General features: G+C 36.2%; 1 protein-coding gene across 1 annotated transcript in view; it reads left to right on the top strand.

Annotated features, from left to right (window-relative positions):
* The window catches only part of Itga8 (integrin subunit alpha 8), a 174,898-nt gene that overhangs the window by 94,925 nt on the left and 55,254 nt on the right, over positions 1-24,719 (top strand). Inside the window, exons 16-23 of the mRNA XM_048809772.1 lie at positions 3,923-3,978; positions 4,342-4,496; positions 5,750-5,887; positions 6,404-6,471; positions 7,831-7,978; positions 13,128-13,220; positions 17,598-17,677; positions 22,513-22,593. Coding sequence (XP_048665729.1) covers positions 3,923-3,978; positions 4,342-4,496; positions 5,750-5,887; positions 6,404-6,471; positions 7,831-7,978; positions 13,128-13,220; positions 17,598-17,677; positions 22,513-22,593 — 819 coding nt within the window. The remainder of the gene's footprint in view (positions 1-3,922; positions 3,979-4,341; positions 4,497-5,749; positions 5,888-6,403; positions 6,472-7,830; positions 7,979-13,127; positions 13,221-17,597; positions 17,678-22,512; positions 22,594-24,719) is intronic.

Raw genomic sequence — 24,719 nt, forward strand, 5'->3', positions numbered from 1 at the left:
GGGACCCTTCTCGCTGCCCCGGGCCGCCGGGGGCCGCTTGCAGAGCCGGTTGGGCAGTGGCTGCGGGATTGGACCTCTGCGCCCGCGTGGCCGGCCAAGATTCACTTGTCTGGGGCCAACTGTCACCTCTAATATAACTTACTAATTCCTGGCAGGTCTCCTTTCAGCGGAATTTTGCTAGAAGTTCCTCAGTAGGTAGAATGTAGCTGTTTTAATGGGTGTTTCTGATCCGGTTAATGTGGAGATACTGAAAGTGCTGCTTCCTTGCCGGCCGCCATGTTGGATCTCGAGATGCGATTCTTATGTAGACGAATTATATTACATTCCTTTAAAGTTATTTATTTAATTCTATTGCACATGTTTCCTGAAAGGCATTTTATTCTCATTTGCAAAATTTATGAGTGGGCCTGTAATCCCAGATTAATCCCTCAGGAGGCTGAGGCAGGAGGATTGTGAGTTCAAAGCCAGCCTCAGCAAAAGTGAGGCACTAAGCAACTCAGTGAGTCCCTGTCTCTAAATAAAATACAAAAACAGGGCTGGGATGTGGCTCAGTGGTCAAGTGCCTCTGAGCTCAATCTCCGGTACCAAAAAAAAAAAAGAAAGAAAGAAAAGAAAAAAAAAAATCTGAATGGTACCTCAGAGTATAAAAAATAGAGAGAGAGCAGTTGTTTTAGTATACAATGTGTCTCTCTCATTCTTTATAGTTATTGTTATTATTCTGATAATTTAGCATAGTTTTTTCAAAGCAATTGAAAGGCCTCTGTGAATAACCTTTTACTGTAGATCTGAAATGGTTCTTCACTTTCATCAATATAGATTTGTCTTTCCTTTTTTTTTGGCACTGGTAATTGAATCCAGGGGCACTTTACCACTGACCTACAACCCCACACCTTTTTATTTTTAATTTGTACAGGGGTTCATTAAGTTGCTTAGAACCTTGCTACATTGCTGAGGCTGGCCCCAAATTTATGATCCTCCTGCCTCAGCCTCCTGAGTTGCTGGGATCATAGGCATACAGGCATGTATAACCAAACCCAGCTTATTGTAGATTTCTGTCTTTCAATTGGCTGTGTAGCTTTATAAGATAACTGCTATTGGCTTTCTAAGTTAGAAAAAGAAAAGGAAATCCAACTCATTAAATATCAGCATAATTAATTTTAACAAATTAGAAAAAAACTAGTGGAAATTTGCATTTTATAAATGCAAAATTAACTAGTCAATTTACCAATCTGGGAAAAAACAAACAAAAAGCCTTTCCAGATTTAAGTAACTTTATGTAAAATCTAATATTTGCCATCATCAAAAAAGGATTGAATTGGTGAGAGTGAAAAATGAATTGTTTTGTGTTTTTAAATCAAGTTTCATATTGATTTCATTTTCTTCTCATCATACATGGATAGCTATGAGCAGACTCATATCACAGGATCATTATTCCAACCGTGCATAGGTGGCAATTAGTATGAGGATTGTGTCTTGTCCTGACCATATCAGAAGCACTGTCTGTGAACAGTTTCATTTAGATTTATGTGATGAGGGGTCTGGATTGATTTCATGGTTGTTGTTCCAATCAGACCTATTCAGAATAATGGGCCATGCCGAATATGATCATAATTCAATAATGGTTCACAGCTTTTCCTGACAACCCAAGTATACTTTATAACTATGTACTAACCTGCAAGTGGTCCTAATTCTACGGTATATAAAACACATGATGTCTGTGCATGGATCTGTATATAACAGATTTTTTTTCTGTGTTTTAGATGAATATGCCAGTCCACTGCTAAACTAGTCTGAGGTTTTTCTCTTTAGATTAGCACAGAGTTCTTAGAAACTTGTGACAAAGTTTTTTTTCTGCTAAAGACATCTTTAAAACAACAGGTTATAAAGATGCTGTTGTCAGTAATTCAGTAAGTTGTATAGTGGTTATATTAAGCTTCATGAAAAATGTGAGTCATCCAGTTGTTAATGATATTGAAGGAACAGAAAGAGGAAACTAAGAAATATAGACAGAGACTAACATATAATCCATAAATCAACAGTAACCCTTCAGTTGATAACCTCATTTACCAAATACCTTCTCACAGAGTGGAAATAATGTCTACTTTCATAGCTTTAATTTCTTCCTTTTCCAAAAATCTATATTGCTTTTGAACGGTTCGTATTAAACAAAACACTAACTCCAAAATTGTTTTAATTTACACATGTCGATCATTTCATTACAAATATGAATTTATCTTCTAAAAGCTAATGAGCTTTGTCTATGCAGAATAATGATAAATAGAATAAAGGTCAATAGATGACTTTAACAAAAAAGTTGTGCACAGAAAAAAATTCCATTTTTGGAAGCCGGACCTGCTACAAAATTTAAAGATGTGATTAACTAGTCATTGTCCTTGAATACTTCTAATTGAAGTAGAAGTGCACCGGAATTTGTGATTTCTCTGGGGAAGTGGTATAAACACTTGTAATGGCATAGACATCTCGGGAAACTTTTGACTTAATGGTATGTGGCGAATTATTTACCCTGAAGGGAGACATTGACTGGGGTCAGAGATAGATGAATCCCAGATGTGACACATTTTCATTATGTTTGACACAGGAAGCCGACATATAATTAAAGTATGATTGGGGCTTATTTACTTTGTTTGAATTCTGTGGAAATATTTAAATCATGCTGTAGTATTTTGTTGGTAAAATCTTTAAGACTGTCATTAAATCATAATAAGTATTTTCTTATATTTTTTACTTCCTTTGAAATGTGAAAAGGCTCCATCTTTCATGCTATTAGTTAGAACTTAAGAATTTTTCCAAGAGGAAGGTAAGAACATTCAACAAACTCAGGAGGAGAAAATGGGATGTTTCTCATTCCCGCTGTGGTCACAGACCAGGGCCAAGTGCAGGTCATCCCAGAAGCCAGAGCAAGATATTTCCTTAGATTAGGATTCAGGCAGGTTCATGGCAAAACTGTAGAGTGTCTTCCATGTACATCTGTCCTCTCATCGCTGTCTTCATAGAAAACAACAACAACAACAACATATATATATATATATATATATATATATATATATGAGAGAGAATTTTTTAATATTCATTTATTTATTTTAGTTTTCAGTGGACGCACCATCTTTGTTTTATTTTTATGTGGTGCTGAGGATCGAACCCAGTGCCCCGGGCATGCCAGGCGAGCGCGTTACCATTTGAGCCATATCCCCAGCCCAATAGCCTATATATTGTGCCTACCTAGCTAGACAGCAGCCTGAAGCTCCTTATTTTCTTTCTCTTGTCCTCCTTTTTCTTTTCCCTCTACTGCCAGTCTTACCCCGCATCTAGCATGCTACCACCAAGTTCCAGTCTTTCCAAGCAGAGTGGGTGATGTAGGTTAAGCAGAGTGTGCTATTCTATGCTTTTTAGGATTAAATTCACACTATTTAGCATGACTTCAAAGCCCTGTTTCCCATCATTCCACCAAGTCAGCTGTGCCTCCTCCAACTACCATACCTTGATGGATGCTGTAACCACACTGGATCTTTCAGTGTTGCAGATGGGGCCATGTTCCTACTAATCTAGGCTTTGCCATTACTATCCACCACTGTCCTGCCTTGTTCTTCACTCCATTGCATATGAAAGATATTTATATGTATCCACTGAATAAAAGCTGCCGGGTATTAGTTGATCAATTGTTAAATCAGTTGAACTCTAGTAATTTTTTCAAATATTACTTTCCTATGGCCAGTTACCTGTCTTAATTGTATTGGTGTTGTGGCAGACTTGTGGGAAACGTGTGTGTGTGTGTGTGTGTGTGTACCATTAAAAATATAAAGGGAAAATTATGTGTTCGTTTTAATGGGGGAAAAGGATAGGAAGATTTCTACTTCAGATTCAAAACTGTATTAACCAATCAATTATTGACTATTTTTTATAGCTTTTCTTTAAGAGTATGTGCATCTGTAGCAGGTCAGAGCATTTCAAACACAATAGGTGAGTATACTCCTGTACTGTACCAAGAAAACTGAACAGTAATCATCTCTCTGCATAGACTATATAAAACTAAAGATCCCTTACTCAACACCCAGATTTCTATTGCACTTTTGGAGACTTGTACATAATATTACTTCAATAACTGTTATTACTATTATGTATAAAGTATATAATTGTGAGGAAAATGACAATCTGTAAAACATTACAAAAAAAAATTTGAGCTTGGAGAATACTTTGTAACTTTGTTGTTCAGTTCATGTATGTATCTGATCTCAGCTAATTAGAAAAAAAAATATTTCCTGAATAAGCAATTTAAAATAAGAATTCATATCTGAATACTTTTCCTCCCCTGATTCTATTCAGCCCTGACAGCTGAGGTGCAGTTAGACTCCCTGAAACAGAAAGGAGCCATTAAAAGAACACTCTTCCTGGGTAACCATCAACCCCATCTCCTCTTCCCTCTGGTGATAAAGCGTCAGAAATCCCTCCAGTGCCAGGATTTTGTCGTTTACCTTCGAGTAAGTGTTGCAGAAATCATTTTCGTGGCCTCTCACATGCAAATCTAAATTCCAGTCATTTTCCCCCATGTAGTCATCCTATTTGTCTCCAGAGATCCCCATCTATTTTCATTTTCATAGGAGGAAACTTCAAGGTTGAATACTCTTCCTGACCCTGACTTCAACTAACCTAATGATCTGTTGCTCTTAATTTCTAAGGCTTCTTTCTGTTTTGAACAAAATCTTGATAACAGCACTCAACTCAGGTGGTTTTCATTTCTAAGTGCCTCCCCTCTAAAGATCATAAAAGTTCAATACAATTTATTTGAGTTTTTATCCAATGCAAGTATGTCATGTTGTTAGATTTTTATCAGTATGCATTTCAAAGCCAACTTAGGAAAACATTAGGCATTCAAGGCTTTTATTAAAAGTAATTTATAATTATGGTTTTTAAAAGTAATATGTTTTTACAACTCTAAAACCTGCCATGAAATTTGAAAAGTCCAAATATTTATAACGCAAGTATCGACCTTCACCTTGCCAGTGGTTGGGTGATGGTCATTTATTCTCATTTCTTCTCCCATAAGGGACTGGTTAGCAAGAGGAACCCTAGGGAAGACCAGAGATTCACAGCCACATTCACACGTGAAAAGCCAGGCATGACTCACACAGCTTACTGTGGCCTTAAATGGCACAAATAAAGGGTGACAGGCCCGATGTGTGCTTGCTACTGGGTGTTTAGCCTCTCCTTGGAAGAATTCTGTGCCTTTTATCAAGGGAACGTGAAATGTGCTGAAGATGTTTTGAAGTTCATGCAAGCCAGGCCTTAAAGAAATAATAAGGGAAGAAGAGAATCAAGATGTTTTTTTTTTCCCCTGAGCCTAAGAGTACTCATAAATTATGGCAATCTCCTGAAAACAAAAATCCCAATTCTTGATGGTTTTCATTGCATTTACAGTATATAAGTGTAATCTTTTGCTTTACAACTTGACTGATTTTGTGTGAGTTGTTGACAATCTAGAGATCCCAAAGTTTCCCTCTAGAAGCACATGTTGGTGAAGCTGGGGCTCCAAATGATTGCATCACTGAACATAAACTAACTACGCTAGCTACTATATACCACATAAATCAGCATGTGTCTAAACCTTTTGCTGTGGTCGTTGCTCTATCAGTCACTTTCACTGAGCAATGTCGAGCGTTGCCTGCCTTTTGCAGACCAACATCTTGCAGCTATTTCACGGAGCCTCTCTTGAGCTTGTGGTTATTTTTCCTAGGATGAAACAGAATTCCGAGATAAATTATCTCCAATCAATATTAGTTTGAATTACAGCTTGGATGAATCCACCTTTAAAGAAGGCCTGGAAGTGAACCCAATACTAAACCACTACAGGGACAATGTCGTTACTGAACAGGTATGTCCTCGATGAACTTTGGTGGCACTTTTGACAGGTAACCTCTGGGGGGTGCGGGTTCCTGTGACCTGAGATGAAGGCTGGCCCCTGATGTTTTCTTTCCTGTATATAGTTATGCAACATTTGGGAGGTTTTTTTCTTTTTTCTAAGAGTTTTTTCTAACATGTTTCCTGAAACACTGCATCCTGATGTTTTCTGAAGCCCCTCCCCTTATGCAACCAAGATTTAATTTGTTCAAAATGTGGCAGTAATAGAAGCAACACAGCCTATAATACTCAAAACAATGACACATATCATACTTGACTGACATTTCAAAATGAATTGGAATTAGACAACAAGGTAAACTAGCCCATGTTGAGAGGTCACCTCATAACCTAGGGTACAGGACTGGGTAGAATTGGACATCATGAGATAAAAGTTTTGGTTTAATTTTTGGAATTGCTTGGAATTTTCAAGAGAAAGGATATGATTCAGGCTTTCCCAGATTATTCCTGATGTGTGGCGTGTACAATATAGGCTCACATCCTGGTGGACTGTGGAGAAGATAATCTGTGTGTTCCTGACTTGAAGCTGTCAGCTAGACCGTGAGTTTAAATAAATAAATGTGTGCATTCTATCTAATGAAATACAGGTGTTTATTTAAAGTTTCTCTGGATAAGGTACACACTTCCAACTAGAGAAAAAAAAAGCAACTTACTTGAAATTCTTGAGTTTGGCAACACTTTGGGTTATCCTGGGGTTTGGTTATTTCTTTGCCATTGGCGTCAAATGACACCCTGAGATTTTGCCTGAGCTATTTCGTCTTTCAACAAAAGTTAAAAAAAAAAACAATGTTTTTTGTTAAAAGTAAACTCACATACAGGGTGGCTGGGGTTATATTTACTTGCCTGAGTCAAGTGGGCAAAGCATTCAGAGAGGGGGTTCTATCTACACCTTAACCAAACTGGTTTTCACAGCATGCATGGCTCAAAGCCATCCTTAAAAGTGTCAAAACAAAATTCATTTTAACTTGCTGGAAGAAAAGGAACTTAAAATGCACAGAAGGGAGTAAAGCATAAGATGTCAGAAAGTCAAATAAGAATCAAAGGGCTTCCTAGTTGTCAGTAACTGGGGGCCCAGACTCCAGCATCTGTAATTTCAGAAAGAATTCAGACTGAGATATAAAACATCCTCTGGTAGCAAAAGCAGATTTGTGCTCCTTCCTCTCCCAGAAACTATGGTTACTGCCATAGTTTGGAATCTGTATGGTAATTTCTCAAGGGAACTTTGCCCAAACTTCATAATTTACCAAGTGTCAAAAGCAATGGATTTGAGTGAAGGTCAAAAGTGGAAGAGTCATTTCTAAATGTTGGTTTGATTTGGAGTTCAAAGTGAATTAAGGTTCTTCAAAATCCTTCAAAACCTTCTATCAGCCATTTAGGATCCTGTTTGATCTGCCCGTTTCTTCCTTTTTATCATAAGTGTGTCATGTCCCTTCTTACTTTCTAAACCATCTCTCTTTTTTCTCATAACCTATTTTCTTCCTAATATATGTTTTCAGCAGTGTTCTGAAGCTGCTTAATTCTGGCTTTTAAGCCAAATGTTAATTTTGCAGAACTTTTTGCTAGCAGGTTGCTAAGTATATTGGTAGCTTGGAATTAACTACAGTGAGACGATTTATACCATTGGAATCCACAAATGCTATAAATTAGTTTTCTTGTGGTTTGAGATCTGGTTGTCAAACATTCCCAGCACCCCACTGGGTGTTTTTCTGCTATTCCCAACCAGACACAGTTCTCCTGACTCTTCCTGCCACTCCTTCCTGATGATCTATCTTCTTTGTTGAAGTTCTAGTTTAGTATTTGCTCTGTTCCTTTTCCCTCCTAAATTATTTTAAAAGAAAATCCATGAAGTCAGAGAAATAGAATAAACTAATCATTCTTCCTAAAACTACATTTTTTTAGAGATAAGCACCAGATTATCATTGGAGATGAAAATCACCTTATGCTCATAATAAACGCAAGAAATGAAGGGGAGGGGGCCTATGAAGCGGAACTCTTTGTAATGATACCAGAAGAGGCGGATTATGTTGGCATTGAACGTAACAACAAGGTAATGCCTGAAAATTATTTGAAGTAAGGAGCTGGGTATGCTTTCAAATTCACATCAAGCCTGAGTGAGTTTCTTCCTAACTGAGAGAGAACAAAATGGTACCTTGCTCTGTCAAATCATGGTAGGATGAAGGGTTTACACTGTGGTAATGTCTGTCTTTGCCACAGTACAAAGGTAAGTTTGCCAAAGACTGAAAGCTGAAGCAAGGAAGAGAACAGAGCTGGACAAATGGTAGATCAGCTAATATCCCAGGCTAACTCTCCATTCTTGTGGGATTTTCAAGGTTTGTTTTGAGTTCCTTTTAGTTCCCAGCAGGTCACTAGAGCCTGGTTTTGATTATTGGTTGGGGGAAAAGGTCCAGCCAATCTTGCTGAGCACTGATAACAACCTGGACAGGAACTGGAAAGGAAACTAGTAAATTTTTCTTTCTTCTTGGTCCACTTTGGGATTGTGACCAGGAAAAAAAAAAAAACCTGTTTCTATGTTCTTGTGTTTGTTAAAATGACACTAATGCTATTTATCCTCTTTACATTCGTTATCAGAACATGAAATTTCCCACCTCAATATATCCTCTGCTCCTACAGTGTTCTTAATCACTTGGTCTAGAAAACTATTATGAATTCATTATAGATTAATTAAGAGTCCCTCAGTTTCAGAAGTATACAAAACTCACAATTGAGAGTAGAGACCAAGTTCCACATTTCTTTCAATAGGAACAGGCACATCATAGGCACTCCTTAAATACTTGTTGAAGGATTTATTTAACTAAAGTTTATTAAATGTCTTGCTGGTTTCCAAATACTGAAACCACTAGGAGTTCTAATGATTTTTTTTCTAATGATTAAGGAGTTCTAATAATTTAATAAAAAGGGATTCCTCTGTTTTGATATTGCTGTTTTAAAGCTATTTTAATACTTAGGGAATATGAAACACTCTGTTAGCACTTCTAGTTTCAGGAATTTTGTTTTAATTAAATTATCTTTTCCCTGTAAAAGAAAAGAAGAATCCAGATGAAAAAGAATCAAGTATCTTTGACTCATTTAAAATTATTATGAGTTTCAATGGAAGAAATTCATAGAACAAATATCTCCAAGTTCATCAAGTTGTATCCATTGAATACGTATAGCTTTGGTTGTGTCAATCATACCTCAATAAAGGAGTTTAAAAAATGGTCCAAATTTTTTCTCTTTTCCATGTCAGCAATGAGACTAGGAAGAGGAAAATTCATCCCATTTCTTTTCAGAAGTGTATGAAGCTGTACAACCTGTTCCTTCCTGTCCCCATTTCAGACATGAAAATCAATTTGTCCCCTCATTTCTCCAGTGAATGGCCTATAATCATTTCATTTTCTTCTTCCTCTAGTTACGTGATTTTCCTTACTCATTTCTCCATTAAAGTTACTTCAAGATATGAAAATATGAGAATAAATGGAGCACTTTTATGTATGCTTATAAAGATGGTGTTTGATGACCATTTTGAGTTGAAAACTGTCATCGTGTAACAAACCTCTAGAAAGAAAGAAAAATCATCTATAAATATTTATGCAAATAATATGTGAGCAAATTACAAACATGAAGCTCAAGTGTGATATTTTTTTAAATGTTCCAGAGCTCCACTCACGTTTTTGTTTTGATTCCCTTTGTGTCACTCCACCCCTGACTTCATTAAACAAAACATCCATGTTCTTTTAGCAAAACTTTCAGCTGACTGTTCCCTTGGTTGCAATGGAAAACCTGGGAGAGGGCTTATCACTCTGTGGTTGGCTGTAAATAATACCATCGACCTTATCCGTCATCTCAAATGAACCCTTAGCAAATTTTTCTCTCCATCAATTTCCCTTGGGCCAAGATTTTTACTCAGTCTTTGAATTTTACAAGACTAAGCCACATTCTGTTTCCTTCTTTGTTTTTAATACAGTTTGAGGTTTGTGAACCTTTTCATTTAAATGCAGTTTAGGTTTTGTTTTTTTAGTAAAACATTCTCTTAAGGGGAAAAGTATTAGGAATTATCTGATTGTATATTTGGGAGTTTTATTGTTGTTCTTGAAAACATTCATCTTTTAGATGCTGATTATTACTTTCTCTAGAAACATGAATTGAGCCAACCTATACACTTTCTTTCATTGATTTTTCTTCTAAATTTTTCTAGGAAATAAGGCCTATGTGCCTTATTATTGTTGTTATAATAAAATATGTGTGAGGTCCGATCTACCATTTTCACCATCCGCAGTGTGCAATCCGGTGGCTTACGTTCACACTGCTGTACACCCATCACAGTTTCCAGTTCCAGAACTTTTCATTATCCCAAACTGAAACTCTGTCTTCATTACAGTCCCATTACCCTTTTTTTCCCATACCCTAGGAACCACTCTTCTTTCTGTCTCTACAAAGCCCCTTCTGTTCTAGGTAGTTCATACACATCTTCACTTAAATCTCTCCAAGCACCTCACCTTCAGCCTGTCCCTAACTTGACTTTTGTCTTCCCACCACACACTCCTTCTGTATTTCTATCTCAGAGAATGGCAGCAGTAGCCACCCAATTTCCGAAAGCCTAAAGCCAGTCCTTCATTTCTTAGTCCATATTCCACCTCTCCATCCACTGGCACTGACTCTGCCTTCCTCTCAATCGGCATGACCCATTAACCAGATTTTTCCAACAGTCTCCTAATTCATGTTCCCATCTGCCTGATACCAGTCCCTTCACTACAGAGAAAACCATCTTGTTCAAATGCACATCTGACCATGTCACTCTCTGACTTGAAATCTTCACCAGTTCCCTGTTGTTTGGGGAATAAGATCCAAATCCTTCACATGACTTCTGAAGCTATTCATACTGCCACCCCAGCTCACCTCTTTAGCCTCACCATGGCTTACTGGTTCTTTCTGCTCACCTAACTTACCTCTCTTTACTCATCCTTCAGACACTGATAATAATTGAGATGTACTAATAACTGAGACTTAATAATAATTGAGGTTGCTAATATTTATTAACAGTGGCTATGGGCTAGATACTGTTTGGAGCTCTTGTAGGTATATAATTTATTCAAGCCCCATAACAACCTTATAGAGAAACTGCTATCATGATACCTGTTTTTTAGATAAGGAGAAATTAAGTAGCATGCCCAAGATTACAACAATCATTGTTTCTAGCAGAATCAAGATTCAAATCTCACCTGTCTAACCACTGGCAAGCATTGTCCCCTTCAACTTAAATGCCACCCCCACCACGGACATCTCCAATTGCTCAAATCCATGTGTATGTTCTCCTTTATCATGATTTATTTCTCCTGTTATAAAACTTACCAGCTCCTACATAATAATATGTTTCCATTGCTTGTTATAATGGCTGGTAATTTATTGCTACCATTATAATATTAATTAGAAATTCAATGAGGGCAAAAGATCTTATCTATCAAAACCTGATAAATAGCTGGTCCACAGTAAATATTTTTAGTGGATGAATATGTGAGTGAATCATACTTTAAGAGCTATAAACAGATTAGAACCAAAATGTTCCTGGAACTGCTGACGAAAATAATCTAGAAATATCTAGAAAAACAATCATTGTTTCTCTCGTAGAAAGGAAATAAAGGTTAAAAAAAGACAGAGGGTGGAGGGGATGTGGGAGTGAGAAAAACCTTTGATTGATTTCAAATAACTATTTCTAGAAAGCTGGGAAAATGTCCTCATTTATCCTTTAAGACTTAGATAAGATGAAAAAATATTTTCTATAAAAACTAAATCCTTGAATTATATTCAAGGGACATATGGGCACTTGTGAAAGCTTTTTATTCTGTCTTCATGTCTGAGTTAATAATCTCAACATGAAACATCTCTGTGTAATTAGGATTAGTTATGGGATTTTAAGAAGTTGAATACTTGCTAAATCAAACTTTAGAAAAGAGAAGATGACCAGCTTTTGGAAAATATGCTTTTTGGTTCCTTCAGCGTAACTAACATGTCATTCAGGGTATTTGGAGAGAGCGTGTGTTAAATGTGCTTCCAAATGTCAGTGATTCACTCCTTTCCCTTTAGTTAAGACTGTGTGTGTTGAAGTCTCAAAGTGTGTGATTTGCCTAGGGAATTCTCTATGTGGATGTCTGGAATTTAGAGTTTGTTGTTTTGATTTGGGTTTGGATTTGGGGTTTTTCATTACTAAAGTAGAAAGAAAGAAATAGAGGATCTTTTCCAATACTTTTACTTGAAAATTTCACATTTCTTCCTTCCATAAAATTTCAACACTTCTGATAGGTAAAGGACCATCTTGGTGGGAATTATCTCCAGGACAGAAATCCCCAAAAGGGTGATCCATTGTAAAAAATAATCATATTGCAAGGTTATCTTTGGGAATTGATGACATGTAATAGTTAGAGCAAGATAATGGATTAGTATAAGTAGCTATCATCCAATGGAGAGCAGGGGCATAGGCCAGTAGGTTCCAGATTATGGAAAAAGAGTCAGGATGAGAGTCGAGGGAGGGATTTCTAGGCAGCTGGGAGTAGCATGAGGACAGGAAGTAGAGGTGGGAGGAGCAGAAGGCAGCAAAGATAAACTCCTTTTACCTCCCCTTCTCTAGGGTAGAGTTCTTCCAAGTTGACTTTTTATAAACTCTAATCAAAACAGGATATAGGGAGAAGCAAAGAGATTGGAATTATACTAGTTAAGTATAAAAGTCTTCTCTTTGCATATTTGGAGTATTGAACAAAATTAACTCTAGACAAGACCATGATGGGTAGAAATTTGTATTCAAGGAAATTCTCTTGCAAATGTTCATCAAGTCTTGTGATGAACCATACGTGTTACTGGATTTCGCTTTTGCCAGATTAACATAAGGAATGTCTGTTTATTCATGCCCTGAGTTTAACATTAACATCAGTGAAAATAATGTCCAAAATATTCACGTGAATATGAGCATTGTGTTCCTCGGTGAAGCCCATGTTTACCATTTAACACATTTTCTTCTAAAATTTTACTTTCCCCTTTTTCTCTCAGATTTCTTCTGAGTCAGTGGTCACAGATTAATTTCTGTGCAGCCCTTCTCACACAGGTGTTTGAAATCAAGGGCAGCTCCCAGGCCCCACATGCTTCATGTCCGGGATGTAATTTATTCTGCCCCTTGAAATCCAAGCTGGTGTTCTTTCCCGTTGTAGGTACTGCGGCCACTGAGCTGTGAGTACAAGATGGAAAATGTGACCAGGATGGTGGTGTGTGACCTTGGGAACCCTATGGCGGCTGGAACAAATGTAAGAGAAAACCAGCAGAATGTACCAATTTCCGTCGAATTGAATTTTACAGAGAAATCGTACTCCCCCATTAGCACTCATCAACCTAGCACACAGCACCCAAGACAAATTAGGCAGGAAATTACCAAGGTGGAAGAATTTAGCACTAGAACCATAGACTGATGATCACAGGTCAAAAATACAAAAAGATGTTGACTTTTACAGAGTTTCTTTTTAGACTTTACATTTGAGTCTTTTTCAGCAAATCTATGAAGATGTTCTTCCTAGATTTTTTTCCTTTAATATTTTTTTTAATTTTATAAAGACTTTCCCCCTTGAATTAAAAAATAAATAAAATGTACGGGGAGGACTTAAAATAACTTAATTTTAGCAAAAAAAGTTTAACTATTATTTTCAGTATACCTTCCTATATGGATATTATTCACAGTATTCATATTTAAATTATTGCTATACTGTAGCTTTTGAATCAATTGTGCTAGGTATTCATTTGAAAAATAACAGAAAATTGTTGATAGCAAGGGCAAAAAGGTTGATGACTTTCTCTAACATGCTTGTAAAAGAATAGGAGTTATTTGTTTTTCTCCTTCTCCTCCTTCTTTTACTTCTGTTTCCAGATTTAGGAACTTTCCACTCAGGACTACTTATGGACAATCAATTTCTTTTATGTAATCCTAGTTTAAGTCCACACATAGTAACTTCTTATAATAAATCTCATCATGGCAATTATATTATAAAGTCATAAGGCAGGAAAAAAAATTCTGAAATCTGAAAATACTACATAATTAAATCTTCCATAAACTGAGCTAACATATTCTTGGATTTAAAATTAGTGTTCATATTTATCAATGAAATGGTTTGTTTGAAAAATCTTATGAAAAGTTATAATTATATGTAGGTTTGTATTCAAGTGACTTCTCCATGGATTCTAAAGAGTGCTGCTCCTCTGGACATCCTTTTAAAGGGAGCTCTGCAGTCACTAAGAGCATCCTGTCCTTCCCTGGGAGATCTAGGCACACACAGAGAAGCCTTCCAGTAAATAAATCTTTTAGGCCAATGCTTCACAAAATTACCTGAGCATGTGAAACTTTTTTCTCAAATAATATATATTCCCAATTTATACTTCAGGATATAAACAAGAATAATATAGACTATATAGACTGTACACTGATATTGGGTATTTTAAAAAAATGTACCAAGCTGTAGTCCAGTAAACTTACTTCTTGGGTCAAAAAAATATTTAAGTGAAAGGTAAATTCCTCTAACAGATTACTGTTGGGTAACATGGATCGATTCTCCTGTGTGTTATAAACCCATCCCTGGAGAAAGGGGGTACTTTTGTGTTCTTTTATTCAATTTTCCAAAACAACCCCATGAGTCAAGTATTCCTGCAATTTATGGATGAGGAGACTGGGGCACAAAGAAATCAAATGAATTACCCAAAGTCACACAGAAGTTGAAGACAGAACCTAGATTTAAACCAGGCCTAACACAAAGACCTTACTCTGTCTGGTCTGCAAAACTGTGAGACGATTTGGATAAAAACTAATGAAGAGCAGATGAGACTTTAAAATGACTCCATGGAAGAGAATGGGATGTCCAAACTGAGATATTAGAACATTTTTCACTATAATCCTTTTTAGTTAGAAGCTAATAAATTCTTTTGCCAGTTTTGAAGAAAAATATCCAACCACCCAATATGATTACCTAAGGACAAATGAAAATGAACTGACATGGTGCCATAGAGTTAGCATCTGTAGGTGTAGTCACTCTGTCCTTCTCCAGTATTGGTAAGTGTTAAATCTGGACTAGAGTTTGTATAAGGTCATTGATAACAGAGGATCGTCTTGGAGCAAAAACTGGCCACCAGTGTCATTCAAAAAGGAGGGTAAAAATGGCGGTGTGGTCTGAACCACAAATGTGTTTATGTGAAAGGATGTCAATCCATTTTACCAGCAAATAATCTTTAAAAGTCAGGGAAGTAAATTGTTTACATTTATTTATCTCCGAGTTCTCTAGTAGGAGAAACCTAATAGCTTTCTTATCTTACCCCTTAATGCCCTTAAACACATCAAATTTTATTGCATTCTGTTTTGTTATAAAAGACTTTGATTTATTTACTTCTTCATTTTGTACTTTTAAAAGACTCTCAGTGAATTGTAGTAAAATTCCAAATAGAAATGCAGCTCTAAATCTTTTTTTAAAAAAATCATAAATCACCAGGAATATTTATCTCAGTCCCAATATTTTCAAAAAATTAATTTCCAAGTGACTTTTAGCATAACAAAACACTCAAGGTAGTATTTAGAAGTTTTACTTCTGATTTTTAAATAGTAAAGTCATATTCCTTTAGTAGTTATAATAGAAAATAGTTCACGACAATAAGGTTCCTAACAACTCGCAAGTTTTCTATAAGAAAATGAAAAGAGAAAAAAGGAGGGGAGATCAAAAAAATTTTTGAAATGAATATCCCAAGATCTGGTGTTAGGTATGAGTTAAGACCACATGTGCCTCTTATCAATATGACCTTGCCATGCCTTGATTTGTCTTCATCCCTGTGAACTGCTCTATACTGAAGACCAACATGAAGCAGCCTCATTCACAATACTGTACAATTCCCATCATGGGTGTGTGCAAACAAGGGCACCCTCCCATCATTCTTTTAACAATTTTTACTGCATCCTTCTGTATGCCTCTTGCTAAACTAGAATCTGACAATATAAATATGAAAATACGCAATTTCCTTTCAATATGAAAATCTAAATTTGCAAAGTCATAGATTTGAGTTGTGGTAGAGTAGTACAAGGAGACCGAGAATAAAGAGGTAAAAATTCTTCCTGGCCTGGCCGATGACTACAGAACTTAGACAACAACTCTAATCCTGAGTTTTGAAGCCTAAGTAGGAGTTCTTCAAGTAGCAAAAGGCTTAAAAAAAAATCTCTCAAAGAAAAGAGCATGAGCAATGGCCTGACAAAAAAAAAATCACCCATTTGGAATTAGAAAGGACTTGCTTGTTACTGGAGCATGAGGGTGCACATGCTTTATAATTAAGATACATCTTGGTTTAAATACAGGCTTTTGCCACTTATCAGCTATGATACTTTGGGCAAGTCACAGAGAAATGGGGAAAAACCTACTTGTAGGAAGTTTTGAAGTAAGACACTGAGATGGTGTAAGTAAAGCTACTAGGATGGTGTTTAGCCCTTAGCACATTCCATAAAGTCCAGTGAAATAATGAGGATGATCTATGACCAAAATGATAATTTACTCTTAGAATTTTATTGATTCTCATTAATGTGTTTTTAGATTCGATTTTATTCTCATAGTATAGTAGCTGTGATTCTGGAGTCATTATGCAAGGGTTTAAATTCCTGCTCTGTAGTTTATTGCTCTGCACCTGGAGCAAGACATCTCTTTAATCCTCAGATTGCTATTCATTTATAAAATGTCAACCACTGTACCTATCTCAGAGTGCTTGTCTTAATTACAGGACATGAGGCACATAGGCATAGTACAGTGCTTGGAAGAATAATGTAATTTTGTAGACATGTTAACTATTATTCCAACTTCCTCATTTTATATGATTGTTTTCTCCGTTTTTAAAATCTATTTTCTTTTTTTAAATTTTTTTAATATTTATTTTTTAGTTTTCAGTGGACACAACATCTTCATTTTATTTTTATGTGGTGCTGAGGATCGAACCCAGGGCCCCATGCATGCCAGGCAAGCGTGCTACCACTTGAGCCACATTCCCAGCCCCTATTTTTAAATTATAAAAATAATAGAGCAAAAAATAATAATAATAAGAGCAGTTTTTTTAAAAAAATGGAAATAAAGGAGGAAAAAATGATCCATACAACCATAACCCTAACCTAACATATTGTTGTGGAATACTTCCCTCCAATACATCCCCACTCCCATGTGGTAATTTTTCCATGCATAGACTTTTTAAAACAAGTTACACAAAGAACTTTGTAACTTTTATTCTTTGTTGTTCACTATTACATCAACAGCATCATCCACATTATTGCATTGACCTTATAGCTATAATTCAAACAACTATATAATGTCTATCAAACGGAAGCATCATAGATTTCTGAACCAATCCTCTCATATATTTGGGTTGATGCCAATAAATGCATTAGGGAGGTGACATAAAAAGAAGGGGTACAGGACAAAATATAGATTGACCTGAATCTTCTGGACCCCTGAAGTCTGATTCCATGACTTCCTCTCAGCTCTCAGTCACCCAGGGCAGAAGCAGATAAAAGGATATTACAGAGACTAAGTCTCGATTTTTGGAGGAATTACTTAGGAAATATTTTCACATAATAACTTTGTGTCCTTTGTGTGTTCTGTTGTTGTTGTCATTGTTTTCAGTATTCTCTGGGCCTCCGGTTTGCAGTTCCACGTCTTGAGAAAACCAACATGAGCATTAACTTCGATCTCCAAATCAGAAGGTTAGACCTTTCAATGCTCACATTATGGACAGCACTCATGAGCAGAGATTCATAGTGAAATATCTGCCACTTACAAGCTCTTTTATATGAAAAATTCTTCTGAAATCAGAACCTAGACTTTCACAGATCAGCTATTCTTCATTTTTCTCAAATTATTTCAGTTTTTTCAACATTTTGCTTTTGACACAGAGTCTGCATTTCATAGGCCTCATTATGAGATAATCAGATTTTGTCCTGGACACCCTTCACCTCACTTCCCCTCCACTTTCCCTCATTCCACACACATGACTTCTCCCTCCCCCACCACACCCCATAGTCACAGTGCAGCATCAGGTAATTACTGCAAATCTACAAAAAAAGCATAGATTTTGCATGTGCAATCTTGAAATTGCCTGACATTTTCAGGATGAAGGAGTCTGTGATAGTTTACTTGGGAACACAATGCAGGCAACAGAATATCATATTTGGGGGGCAGAGCCTTTTCCAGCAATGATAAACTGAGCCACATAGATAGCCATCTCCCTTTTCTAAGGATGATCCTGTTCAAGAACTCAGCTGTAACTTTGTCCTTTCATTGTCTATTCTGTTTGCTCCTTCATGACCAAAAGTGGTAAGGAAGACCCACAGAGTAGTGAGGCATGCAGGTCAAGGCTTCCTGGCACTTCGACCCATTAGCTGGGAATGGAATCAGTTTAATGGCTCAAAATCCATATTAAAAGAAAAGGATCTAGGCATGGTTATACACATGCAGGTACCTTGTGAAGTAGATAGGTATTTTCTTTTCGTGGTCTGTTTTAGTCAGCTACTACGTGACTGTGACTAAAAGAACCAACCAGAACAATTGTGGAGGAGAAAAAGTTTCTTTTGGGCCTCCCAGTTTTAGAGATCTCACTGCATAGACAGTAGCCTCCATTCCTTGGGACTCAACGTGAGGCAGGACATCATGGAAGAAGAGTAGTGGAGGGAAGCAGCTCACATGATGATCAGGAAGCAGAGAGAGACTCCACTTACCAGATACAAAATTTATACCACAAAGCCATGCCCCACCTCCTCCAGCCACACCCTACCTGCCTCAGTTACCACTCAGTTAACCCCCATCAGGGATTAATTCAATGGTTGGATTAAGGTTCTTATAATCCAATCATTTCTTCTCTAAACCTTCTTTCATTGTCTCACACATGAGCTTTTTGGTGGATACCTCACATCCAAACCATAATATGGTGTAAAGTTTTAAAACTTCAAAAAACTCTGGTATAGATGCACATATGTGCCTTCCATAGTTATAATTTGCTCAACATTTTGAATCCCTGTTCTAATGATAGAAATGACTACAATTTGATGCTTAGAATTTGGTTCTCTAATAGCAATGCAATGTGACTAATCTTTAAATTTATCTTAATATCTTTCAAGAAGTGCCATTAGCATGCGATAATTTTTAGAACAATTATTCTGTGCAAAAGATTACCTTTTAGTACTACATCAATGAAAGGTTTAGAGTTTTTTTAAATATATAAACTCTAGAAGAGTATAGCATATTTTTAAAAATCTGCAACTTGCATCACAAAACACCCTTCCTCACACTTTGTGATAGATCTCTTGTGAGGAAGGTATTCTAACTTAACTTAGATATTCTTTTCTGACTTTTCCTAGGTATTTCTTGAATTTAACTTAAATATTTTCTGCTGAATCTTAGAACATTTTTTATTTTCTCCAGATAGCAATGAGATGCAGATGAAATGAATGTATTCAAAAAATATCTCTTCATGTTACCAAAAGATTATTAAATCACTTTTTTATATTGGCAAAACAATGTATTTCCAAAAAAGTTCAGATAGTTGTGAATATTTTCAGTTCGGAACTATTATGCTTGTATTATTGAGTTTACAGGGGAAAAGCACCAAAGTGAAGGACCAACATCACTCTAGATATTCGCCTGAAGCTTCTATTTCTCTCTATTATTGCCTATGCCATTGATCCTACAGGAGCATGAAGCTTTATGTACTTGGGGAAGGATATGTCTCTCATAAAAATGCATGGCCTTATTTAGGAAGAAAGTGCCAAGCAAATTCACTGGTATTTCCTCCTTTCTCTTGATTGCAGTTATGAATGAAAGAATGGAAGCAAACAATTTAACTGAAGAGGCAAAATATACTATATGATATTGTAAATGCCACATCCAAATCCATCTTGTAGAGCATCACTTAATTAATTCAATAATGAAATGTTGAATTGGACAGAAAATAGAAATGGATACATCTTTAACATCCCCTTTCATCTAACAATGGATCATAATTATATTTCAGGTCTACTCATGACTATTTTAACATTATACTAAAAAATAAGAATGCAGATATGCAGAAAGAACAGGAACATAGATAAAACATCAAATTCTCAAAATATATATTATAGAGATAAAAGTGTTTGAGAATATTTTTAAAACTCAAATACTAAAAGTATTTAAGAGATGGACATTTATCTGCTTATGCTGGAAGGCTCTGAAGATGTAAATAAGAATTGAGAGGGTAGTTTTATATTCAGTTTAACTGCATTTAAACCCAAAATAAATTAAACCAATGCTATGAAGTATGAACTCTTATAACCATATTTGGTCACCATTACCTACGCCTAATTTCCTTTTCTACAAATAAAAAAAAAAGAGAAATGGGCTTTTATAAGTTAATAAGCTTAAAATATTTTCTATTAGCAAATATTTGAATTAACCGTCTTTCCATGCCCCTGATCTAAATGACATCAACATTTCCCTCCCTGGGTAGAGAGGTTCTCACACAGCAGTCCCCACATACAAACGGGGTTTTGCAATTATTCTTGAAGTTATTTCCTAAGTAGTGGTGAAATGAACATTATATTGTCTTTGCTGACATCCCAAGGACCACAGAAAAATATAAAAAGAATGTTAGAAAATAGGAAACAGTGGGAAAAAGAAAATGGCATTTGGGTAACAAAGTAAAAAACATGTTTTTCTGTGGTTTATAAGACGTAGTCATGTAGAGGAAATCCATCCTTCCTTGCATAACTCAGCATTGTGGCAGTGATGGATTGCTTGTTTGAATGTAGCAGGGGTATTTGTGAGGGACACTTCCTTCCAGGAAGGTCAGAGAAACATCTAAGTTGTATATCAAACCTGGTTCCTTTATTACAAGGAGATCTTGTCAACTCCAGTGGTACTCAGTAGTCTGTGTCTCAGGAGATGATTCTGACTAATCTACCAGAGGGTTCGGACTCTGAATCTGCCATTGCTCTTGCTGCATCTTAAAACAGCCTCTAACAGCCTCATATTAGACTGAAACTCAAAGACAATTTCAACATTTGACCTTCATTTACATTTTCAGGGTATCATAGTGAATATGTTGTTCTCTAAACTAATTACCAACAAAACTCAATGGAATTATTATGCAATAGCTTAAATGATACTTTTTCATAATTCTGATTTACACTACTGCAAAGCAGTAATGAACTGGAAATAGAAAAAAAATCTGGCTAATCTGTGGAGCAAGGATATTTCAATTTCAAAACTAAAGAGTTACTCAGTACATTTGGGACCATAAAGTCTGCCACAAATAGAATTATTTGGTAATGATTTCTTGGTGGTTAGAAATTTGAATCCTGCCTTTGAAAGAAGAGGAGGAGAGGTGAGGAATGAAAAGAAAAGGTGTGATAATAGTTAAATGAATGGCCTGGAAACTGGAGTTCAAACTTCACTGAAAAAGTTCTTGTAGGCTCCTTCATTAGGGTAGCAGTGATGCTCCACTTCAGGAAATGCTGGCACCTGCCTGTTTATATCTGCTATGTGTATTTGCTGGGTAAATTGCCTTATCAGTACAAACAATAGGATCAGGACTTTGCAAAAGCATCATGGGAACAATTCTGTCTCTTTTTCCTTTGAAAGCAGGACTTCATCCTGTTCTTTCCAGCTTCCACATTTTGAGAGCTTCAAAATCTAGACAGAAACTACCCCATTACCATCACCATGGCGTCAAATCTTGTCCCTTAAATCCAAGTGATGGGTAGTTTTATAATAAAACAGCAAAATTAAAAAAAATTGTCACTGTTCAAAGAAATATCATATTAAATACACACTTTCTAGCTTGAGACTCTTGATGCTTTTCAGAAAGATCCATGTCACCTCTGAATGGCCTGTTTATGAAATGCCCAACTTCCTTGGGTCTCATTTCTCCTTGCCATTAGCCATGTTTCCAATTCACTCCCCACTCCTCTCCCAGACAGTGAGTATGCCATGAACATACACTTATTTTAACATTAACTTAAGTAATAAACCAAGAGGAAGATAAAATTGCTGCCAAAACAATGTATGGTATGAGGCATTCCAGAGCCAAACACAAATGCTTTTTCAATTAAGTGCTGCTCTGGATTATTCATGCCAGTTCCCCTCTTTATAAGCATGGAAAATCAGGAGTTGACTGTGTTGTCGTTTCCCATTTGATGGGCAGTGAACATGATGCTCAGAGATGTTAAGGAATTTGTCCAAGGTAGAAGCCAGAAAATGAACTCAGCTAAATGCCTTTTTGCTTTAGCCATTGAGACTAAAAAGTGTTGGCTTCTCTAGATCTGTATCGTATTTCCAGATAAAGTGTCTCCTTGTGGAAAGTTGTTTCCTTACTGTTGGTCATAAAAGATCTTAGCATTGCCTTGTACAAATGGTTATGATTTTGTAGAATGAATATACCATTGTTTTCTGAATGATCAGGTTAGGAATGTGTGTTGCTCTTGTGATCATCAGAATGTCTTTTAGGGTCATATAGTGTGTAACACACCTGAGGAAATATAAATTTAAATAATGTATCATTGTGTTTTAGTTCCAACAAGGACAACCCAGACAGCAATTTTGTGAATTTGCAGATCAACATCACTGCTGTAGCTCAAGTAGAAATAAGAGGGTAAGTAATAAACAAGACATAAAAATGATATAATAGCATGCAGTAGCAGTAGTGGTGGTATAGCTCCATGTATGTAAAGATTTATGATGAAATACTGGTAAAGATTATGTGGAGAGGCCGGGGATATATCTCAGTTGGTAGAGTGCTTGCCTCGCATGCACAAGACTCTGGGTTCAATTCCCAGCACCATATACATCCGCACCAAAAAAATTATATGAAATATTCCTAATGTATTAGAGATCATAATTTACTTTGTTACCAGTTTTTATTCTTTTCTACTCATCATTAACATTCTATCAGAAAATACAGTGAACTTTGTGTAATAATTAACTCTAAGTATATCAAAACATCAATGAATTCCCCAAACTGACAGTTCAGTAATCAAACTAAAAAAAAAAAAAAACAGTTGATGAGAAGCTAGATAAAATAGACAACCGAAAACCATATGATTGCCTGAAAATAAGGTCACTTTTCAATAATTATTTTAGACACAGTGACAATTTAGCCTCACTCTATCACACATTGAGTTTAATAAATAACTAACTCTCAGGTGCAAGGGTGGATGGAATGTACATTCTGTATCTTTTCCCTTTGGTCTTGTTCTTTAAGGAAGGTGCCAATAAGCAATCAACTGAGAGACAGGAGGAAAGTGGTCAATGGACTGCCCAAGTTCTGTTCTTGTACAAATATGTAATCCATTGATCTTGTTATGGTAATTCTGCTTTTTTCAGAACAATCAAGGACTTGGTTAAAAATGTCAACTGGTGTTTTGGACCAATCATCCTTGGGGTTCCAGAATACTGGTTCCCTTCCTTTTCCACAGACCCTGAGTGGTTTACACTCCTCCACGATAACAATGGATTTCTACATTTCCAGAGCCACTCTCCATGGGCCTTCTTATGGCTGTCCCATGGTGCTCTCACAGGGACCCTGCCCAGGTGTCTGGGTACCACTGAGCACCCCCCCAGTGGATTAGATGATGATGATGATGATAATAACATAATATTATTATCAATACTGCCCAACACTTATCACCATTTTCTGTGTGCTAGTCATGTATTATATCTTATTACATAGTAGAATCCTAGTACAAGTAAAGGAATTGTGGTACAAGAATTCAAAGGCTCTACAGGTAGAAAATAGCCAGAATATGTACATTGGCAACCTGTCTCCAGAGCTCATGCTCAGGAATGAGCATGCTGTCCTGCTTATGAGACAGAGTTTTTTGGACCCTGTCTATAAAACTTATGTATGTATGCTCTCTGATTTTTGTATTCAAACCAATATTTTTATTTTTACCCATTTTTTGTGCACATGCTTGTAGTTCATTCACTTTAACTGCACAACAGTCTTACATTGTAAAAATAGAACATAATTAATTCACCCATTCTACTCGTGATGAAAATTTGGAACTTTTCTTTTCTCCTTTTTACAAACTTTTTCATGCATGTCGTCCAGTACACAATGGACGAATGTCAGCCAGGCGTTATGTTAAAAACTGAAATTTCAGGATCAGAGAGTTTACACCATTTAACTTTACTAAGTAATTGCAATCTCTTTTTCAAAATAGTTATGTCAAGTTGCACTCCTACCATAAGTGTATGAGAGTTTTCATTGCTACACATTATCAGATAAAATGGTCCAGTTTTTAATTTTAAGCCATTGATGGATAAGAAATAACATGTAACTGAAAGTTTAATATGCAGCTCCCTATCCTTAAATGAAATTGAGATTTTTATAAGTTCATGTCTCTTAGTTATTCACATTCAGAAAACTTCTTGTTAATATTATGTACATATTTCTACTAAAAAGGATTGACTTTTCCTTGTCAATGCACAGAACTTTGTTTCTATTCAAAAATTTAGATGCTAATCTATTAATTACACATGTGCAAATATCTTTTCATAATTTATGGGGTCTGTGGGTTTTTTAAGTCACATCTACTTAGTTATAAATTACATACACTAAAATTCAGCCTTTTGGGAGTCCAGTTTGAAGAGCTATAAAACCATAAAAACTTTCAATATAGAACAGTATCATCACCCCAGTAATTCCTATAGATTCTTTTCTAGTCAGTCCTTCTCCTGCACCTAAACTCTGGGAATCTTGATCTATGTTTTTGTCAC

The sequence above is a fragment of the Marmota marmota genome, unplaced genomic scaffold, assembly GCF_001458135.2.
Source record: "Marmota marmota marmota unplaced genomic scaffold, marMar, whole genome shotgun sequence".
Classification (NCBI taxonomy): domain Eukaryota; kingdom Metazoa; phylum Chordata; class Mammalia; order Rodentia; family Sciuridae; genus Marmota; species Marmota marmota.